The 8,218-nt window shown below is 42.5% G+C and overlaps 1 protein-coding gene across 1 annotated transcript; it reads left to right on the forward strand.

The window, feature by feature from the left end:
• The first annotated feature begins 2,856 nt into the window (after positions 1-2,856).
• RPL34 (ribosomal protein L34) lies at positions 2,857-7,692 on the forward strand. The gene is made up of 5 exons (XM_032400975.1): positions 2,857-2,881; positions 4,504-4,577; positions 4,659-4,758; positions 5,059-5,162; positions 7,563-7,692. Exons 2-5 carry the CDS (start codon positions 4,513-4,515, stop codon positions 7,645-7,647), a joined length of 354 nt encoding a protein of 117 aa, XP_032256866.1. The 5' UTR covers positions 2,857-2,881; positions 4,504-4,512; the 3' UTR covers positions 7,648-7,692.
• Positions 7,693-8,218: the final 526 nt, after the last annotated feature.

Consider the following 8,218-nt stretch of genomic DNA (forward strand, 5'->3'; position numbering starts at 1 on the left):
TATTTGCACTTCTAGCAGTTAGGATTTACTAAAGAATTTAGAGAGTGTGTAACTAATAAAGAAAAGACAAAGTGACCAGTGGAACAGGACTAAAGAGCCAGAAACAGACCCACACAGGTATGGAACTTTGGCGTACAACACAGCTAAGATATCAGATTGGGGGGGAAGGGGGTATTCAATAAGTGAAGTTGGAAAAAAAAATAAGATTATACATAATGGAAAGAAAGAAAATTGTATCCCTAACTCACTCTATACATAAAAATCAACTCTAAATGAGTCAATAACAAGACTTTAAACCGCTAGAAAATATAGGTGATTATCTTACAGACCTTTGAGTAGAAAAGCATTTTTTTTTTAAAGATTTCATTTATTTATTTGACAGAGAGAAACACAGGAGAGAGGGAACAGAAGCAGGGGGAGTGGGAGAGGGAGAAGCAGACTCCCTGCTGAGCACAGAGCCCAATGCGGGGCTCGATCCCAGGACCCTAGGATCATGACCTGAGCCAAAGGCAGACGCTTAACGACTGAGCCACCTAGGCGCCCTAGAAAAGCATTCTTGAAACAAGACACAAAAAGCACACACTCAGAAAAGATACATTTGACCACACTGAGATTAATAACTTTTACGAAAAATCTCTCAAATAAATGAATTTTAAACCTCAAAGTTTCCTAGTCGCAGCCAGAAAAAAAGTGTGAGGTAAGTTCGTCTTACTTCAATCTCACAAAAGTTTATGGAATATTTAGTTAGAGTACACAGAAGTCAATGAATGGGGAACTGAGAGAAAGATTAATAAAAACAAATGAGGTTCTTGGAAACATTTAATAAGATGTCCACATCTCTGACAAGATCGAGAAAAACGCAAATACAGATTGAAAGAGAAGAAAAGTCACATTATAGAACTGGGTTAAGTGTGATGAGGGAAAACTATGGCAGTGAGACCACTGTTCTTTTTCCTCTTGGGGTACAGGGGGGCGTGGAAAGATAAGTGAACAGTACTACAGTGGGGTCAGATTTCCCATCTCCTGTTGCCGTACTCATCTGTCCAGCCCAGTCTCTCTAGAGAGAGAATATATATTCCAAGTAAATGCACTCATTTGTTCACTCATTCAAAAACCACATGTGACTCTCTGTCCAATGCCTGGCAGAGACAAAAGGGATTCCAGAAGGACAACAAGTGAAGGACTGGAAGGGAGGAAGTAACTCATGACTAGGTCAGGGGAGAAGCAGCTATTTGAGAGTCAACAAAGGGAAGGATATAACTAGAGCCTGCCATCTGGTGTGGTGACAAAGATGTGAGGAATGACGTAATTAACAAGACTCACCATCCAGGACAGATCTCTAATACGAACAGGGCATCTGCCCTCAGTCACTTGCCTGCTTTCTCACCTCAACAGTCAGGCTGGGAAACCTGGAAGGGAACTTGAATGGATACTAGGATGCTCTACTCAAATTCCCACTTCTGGACCAATGCAGCGGGTTCGCCGCTGCTTCCCTGACTAGACATTGCTCTCAGCTTCAAAAAACTGCCTCACCCCTGGTCAGAGGGCATGCAGGCTCAGGACTGACTGACATGGGAGCGCAAAGGCCTGGCTCCCTCACCCGTTTGGGACAACTGTGAAGAGCTCTTTACTGGAACAGCTGAGGCCTCATTGTAGATCCCGTGCTTCTACCTTCCTCAATTCCTTAGGAGTGGGTGTGTTTTTTAAGGGCATCCCCCAATACGCCAGCATGCAACTCTCTCTCAGTATGTTTGCAGGGAGCCTAAGGTACAAATTTAAAGGCCCTTTCTAGCATTTTTCCTTAGGGCCCAGACAAAGTGCTCTTTACTTTTTTGGAGGTCATGAACCTCTTAGACAATATAATGAAAGCTAAGGATTCTTGTCTCAAAAAAAAAAAAAATATACATAGGCACTTAATGTAAACTTTTAGATGCTATTTTAGAGGGTTTTTTTTCCCCCTTCCTCCTCATTTTTTTTTTTTAAGATTTTATTTATTTATTTGAGAGAGAGAGAGAGAATGAGAGACAGATAGCAAGAGAGGGAAGAGGGTCAGAGGGAGAAGCAGACCCCCCGGTGAGCAGGGAGCCCGATGTGGGACTCAATCCCGGGACTCCAGGATCATGACCTGAGCCAAAGGCAGCCACTTAACCAACTGAGCCACCCAGGCGCCCCTTCCTCCTCATTTTTAAGGCGCAGCTCAAACTTTATTACCTATGTGAAGCTCTGTACATAATCATAAGATTAGCCACCATTTATTGAGCACTTGCTTTGGACAAGACCTGTGCTAAGTGCTTTAATTTTACTGTGCCTTTGATCATGGCATAACTCATTTAAAGACTTGCTCAAAGTAACACAGCTAATAATTAGCAGATACTGGATTTTAATCCAATTTGTTAACCTTGTGCTTTGAATGAATGACAAGAAAAAAGAAGGGAAAATTAAAGAGAGTAACTCCTCAAAGGTCACCTAATTAACAAGTGTCTGAATTGGGATCTAAACCCACGACTAACAACAAAGCTGGTGCTCTAGGCTAAATGTGTCCTAGCGCCCCTCAGAACGAAAAAAGTTGATTTTGTCCCACTTCGGCCCTTTGCAGCTCCCTTTGTCATTTGCATTTGTTTCTACAGCGATTCCCAAAAGAGCTTTATGCGGCGCTGTTGTGGATTGCTGACGGGCATCCAAGCCCCCAGGCAGGGACGGCACGCCAGTTGCCGTACAACATGGCGGCGCTATGCATCTCCCGCCCATGGAGGGGAGCTGAGTGGCATCCGTACTACAAGGCGGCGCTGGTTCTGACGTAATTTCCCGTCCGACGCAATCATAGTTAACCTTTAAACTTGCAAGCACTTCCCTTTTCCTCTTCCGGGGACGGTGTCTGTAGGTATGGTAGCTTTTTCCTTTTGCTTATTGCTACTGCCTCTACAATCGGCTGCCATCCGGGGAGTTGGGGGAGCCAGGATCTCTCAGCCTCAGCCTTTTGAACTGGCGTGGGGATAAAGGTTCAGGAGGAGAGCTGGTGATGAGCAGGTCCTCGGATTTTTAGCTTCGGACAGCCATCAAACCGGATCTCCCCTCCGGAGCCGGGAGTAGCCGGAGCTTACCGCTCGGGGCTTTGCCGCCTTCTAAGTTGCGTTTGGGGACCCACGAGTTGTGGTCCGGCTGGTTGAGACTCTGCGAAATCGCAGAACATTTTCGTATCTTAGGCCCACGTTTTAGCATTGGGCCTGTAGATGTGTTCAGGCTTTGGGAGGGCGGACGACCAGCATGTTCGGGTCGTTATTTCAAAATGTTTTCATTTCCAAGGCCAATACCAAGGAAGATAAAATGTTAATAGGGAGTATTCTGTCTTGGTTTTGGGGCTGTTAACGGAATGGTGGCTGTTTGGATCTCTCGCATTGGCCTTCGGTGTCCCTTTTGGTGTCACAATTATGTTTTATTTATTTTTTTTTTTAAAGATTTTATTTATTTATTTGACAGAGAGAGACACAGCGAGAGCAGGAACACAAGCAGGGGGAGTGGGAGAGGGAGAAGCAGGCTTCCCGCCGAGCAGGGAGCCCGATGCGGGGCTCGATCCCAGGACCCTGGGATCATGACCTGAGCCGAAGGCAGACGCTTAACGACTGAGCCACCCAGGCGCCCCGACAATTATGTTTTAGTGAATGTTAGTAAGGAGCTTATAACAACAAATGCAGGCTATTTTCTTTTACATGTCGTGTGATGAAGTGATTACGAAGTTTGAGGTAAAAAAAAAATGAGGATTCAAGTCTTGTTTACGTTTTCATGTTACTTTGAGTGGTTAACTGAAAAACGGCTCCTGTGCGTACTTGCATAACCGATTTGCTAAGTGACCTCATTCAGCAGTATTATTCCCAGTTGATAAATGAGGAAAAAAAACCCAGATGCCATAATTCAAAGACGCTTTGATGCCAAAATATTATTTGGCGCTTGATTTGTCCCACATGCTACTTTGGGGCAAGACACTGATTCTTGAGCATCTTTTATGTGACAGGCACTGCAGTAGGTTGAGCAAGTTAGCTTATGTCATTTAATCTTAATGACAGCCGTGGGAACTCAGTAAAAATCTATTTTAGAGACAAGGAGGCTAGCTAGCCCCTTGTACAGTATATTCCAGGAGATGGCGTAAGTGAGGATTCAACTTGTGTGTTCAGGTGCGGTTTTCCTTTAAAAACTTCTAAATTTACCTGTTACTAGCATTTTTCTGGACACCACCAAACAGAATCAGACTTACTGAGGAATAAGTCTGGCAAATTTTAACGAAGTACCATCATTGATTACTATCAGGAAAACAAACATGGGCCTCCTAGCATTCTTACCAATTACTTTTAAATATAAGTAGTTTTAAAGTATGGAATTCTTTTCATAAGGTACTTTAAGGATTATTGTATATAAATATGTATATGGAATGTATATATTATGTGATGCTGTTTTGTTGTGAGGTTTGAATTATTTCTACAATGCAGTTTTATTCCATTCTTAATTTAGGCATTCAGAATGGTCCAGCGTTTGACCTACCGTCGTAGGCTGTCCTATAATACAGCCTCTAACAAAACTAGGCTGTAAGTATTTCTAAAATTTAAATTCATATTGTTGTTTACTCTGCAGAATGCTGAGCTTTTCCCTATTACCTCACTTCCTAGGTCCCGAACCCCTGGTAATAGAATCGTTTACCTTTATACCAAGAAGGTTGGGAAAGCACCAAAATCTGCATGTGGCGTGTGCCCAGGCCGACTTCGAGGAGTAAGTGATCCTTCTGTTCTGAATAACAAGAACTAGTGAGCATTAATATTTTGGTAAGGGAATGAGCGAAGGAGAGGTCACCACTAGGAAGGTTGAGAAGTACTTAAGCATCCATGATCCAAGTCTGTCAAGAACATAGACTTTTAAAGCCTGTGTGACAGATACAGTGAAATGCCTTTCAGATAAATCAGTATATCATTTCCTGTTCTGACCTGGTTTAGTGTTTATACTTGTCACATGTTGAATCCAGGACAGTTTCTGTTAAAGCATCACAAAATAATCTTAACATTGACTTTGCAGGTTCGTGCTGTGAGACCTAAAGTCCTTATGAGGTTGTCGAAAACGAAAAAACACGTCAGCAGGGCCTATGGTGGTTCCATGTGTGCTAAGTGTGTTCGTGACAGGTAAATATAACGTTCTTAAATGCACGTGTCTGTTCCATTGCATGCTAATCATAGAAGACTGGTGAAATTTAAATTAAAGTTGCATATTTTAGAATCCTCTAGACTAGGGATAATTGGTGCTGTAAAACGCATAAATGATGCTGGTTCAAATTAATTCACTTGCGATTTGGGGGCATCCTTATGCTAGATGTAGAAATAGGGGAGGCAGGTAAGAAACTATTAAGTTGTCAGATGGGTAGATGGAGAGCAGAAGGTCTTAAAAGTGGGAACAAAATAACTACATGTAGTTCTAGTGTGGCTGGAGCAGAGTGTTGTAGGAGGTGATAGACAAGAGGTGGAAGTCAGATCATGAAGGCCCTTACAAGACAGATTTTTAGCTTGATCCTTAAGTATGGAGGGATTGATGGGTTTCGAGCAGGGCCGGGAGACCTTTGGTGGGCTGGAAACTAAAACTGCAGCAGGATGGATAGTAACGACATTTGTTCAACAAAAGGTGAGTGCTTGGGAAGGCGAGGCATGCCACCTGCATTAAGACCTAAAGGCTTGGTGGGGAGGGTCATAGGAGATGAGCACGTTCCAGGTAGAGGACGCGACTTGGGTATGTGAAAGAATTGGTAGTGGCCTAGGTAGGAGTGGAAACAGTGGCGTTTATGGTGGTAACATTTACTGGGCATTTTAATGATGAACATTGTCACAGGTCCATCAGGGAGGGGTTTCTATTCTATTTTTTGTGAAGAAACCAAGGCTTTTTTTTTTTAAGATTTTATTTATTTATTTGACAGAGACAAAGCGAGAGAGGGAACACAAGCGGGGAGGGGGAGAGGGAAAAGCAGGCTTCCCACTGAGCAGCTAGCCCGACGCGGGGCTCGATCCCAGGACCCTGGGATCATGACCTGAGCCGAGAGCAGACGCTTAACGACTGAGCCACCCAGGCGCCCCGAAACCAAGGCTTGTTTAAATTCTCATAGCCAGTAAGGGGCAGCACTGGGATTCATTCTAGGTTTTATTGAGACCCTTCTTTTAACCTCATTGATTTTATAAACATGAATTGCCTCTAAAGACTTAAGTGGAAGGATTTGTGAGGTGGTTGGTCTTCACAAGTTTAAGGAACTGGTTCAGAAAGTGGGTTGCCTCCAGTTTATTCAGCTAGTTCTATAAAGTGGTTGAGCTAAGTTTCTTAACCAAATCTGGCACCAAACTTGCAAGTTCACTCTGCCTTTCAGGAGTTAATTTGTAAGGGGATGGTAAGGCATGGTATAGTAATTCAAATACAAGGTAAATGTAACTTCCATGAAATACAAAAAAACTGAACTATGATTGAAGTTTAGAGGAGAAATTACTTCCAGGTAGCTGGAACTCTGGGAATGGTATTTGAGGTGGTACCTGAATGATAGGTAAATGTTGGCCAAGAAGTTGAAAGGGCATTGTAGGCAAGGAATGTAGAGGAATGAGAAATGAGATTGAAAAGGTACATTAGAGATGAGAGGGTCATGAATTAGTTTTAAGCGAAAGGGGTTTGGTTTTTTACTCCTTGTTCCCAGACTTTGCTAGACATAATCATGGGCACATTTATTAAAAATACGATTTACAGGCCCTAGCTCTTAGAGATTTGGGTGTAGATCTACTGGTAGTCTATAGGTTAGTATTAGCTGTGACTCTGAGAGGAGTCTGGTCTCTGAGTAAGTTTAGGGGATTTTTAAGGGTCCTGAGTGAGAGTGGCATCAGTTGTGTTTCTATAATATAATTAACATTGGGGAGATTTGAAGGAGTCCAAAATCCCAGGGATTTTAGGCTGCGTTTAATATAATTAGATAACCAGGGGACCAATAAAAGTATAAGTGGGACAGGTTTTTGTGGGAATTTGCTTTCTCTGTGGAGGTAACTTTGCTTTTAACAAATGGTACTGAGTACCTGCTGTTTGTCAGGTCCTAGGCACTGTAATAATAGTGATTAATAAAATGTACTTCCTCTCTAAATGGAGGTTCAAAGTACAGAAATTGCAACTCCTTCCAAGTTTAATCTTCATAAAGTCTTGTGAAATGGGTATGAACTTACTGCTGTACCTTAAAACAGAGAAGGTAACTTGCTAGTTACCTAGCTAGTAAGTAGCAGAGTTGGCTCCAGACAGTCAGACTGCAGAGTCGTTACACTTGAGAACGTGCCTCTTGCTAATAGCTTTTAACCCACCATTTTGGTTCCGCACACATAATTCCTTCATGACTCAGAAGAGGGCAGGTGCAATTACATAGAATTGAGGGATTATCCTGCTTTAAATGCCAGCGTAGGAAGGAGACCTTCAGCTAAACGAGCCTAGCCATCTAATTTCAGCTCCTAAGTGTTTAGTCTGTACTTGCAGGTTTCATTTACTTTTAAGTATTCATTTAATATTTTTCTTTCTAGGATCAAGCGTGCTTTCCTTATCGAGGAGCAGAAAATCGTTGTGAAAGTGTTGAAGGCCCAAGCACAGAGTCAGAAAGCTAAATAAAAAAATGAAGCTTTTTTGAGTAATAAAAAAAATCAGAAGGCTTGATCTGTTATTGCTGTTGTAATTTGTTAGTATGCCTGTTTCTATGTGGTGTTTGGGGATTCCATGATTTTTAGGTGATTACTTTTTCTGAAAGACAGGAATTGGAGGTCAGTAATAGGTAGAATTTTTTGATGGCAGCTCTGGAAGACTTGGGATGGTTTGAGAAGAGTGGCCCTTAAAATACCTGGACTCTTTTTTTTTTTTTTAAAGATTTTGCTTATTTGACAGATCACAAGTAGGCAGAGTGGCAGACAGGGAGAGGGAGAAGCAGGCTCCCCACTGAGCAGAGAGTCTGATTGGGGACTCGATCCCAGGACCCTGGGATCATGACCTGAGCCGAAGGCAGACGCTTAACCTACTGAGCCACCCAGGTGCCCCTGGAAGTTTCTTTTAATTCCACTGAATCATTTCCATAGAATCTCCTTCACCAACGTTGATAGGACAGAAATGACAGTGTTCAATAAGTTACTTGAAATGGAATCTTTTTTACACCATCTTACTTAAACTTTCCATTTCCTTGGTTCACTTC

This window comes from Phoca vitulina, unplaced genomic scaffold (genome assembly GCF_004348235.1).
Source record: "Phoca vitulina isolate PV1807 unplaced genomic scaffold, GSC_HSeal_1.0 scaffold3, whole genome shotgun sequence".
NCBI lineage: Eukaryota > Metazoa > Chordata > Mammalia > Carnivora > Phocidae > Phoca > Phoca vitulina.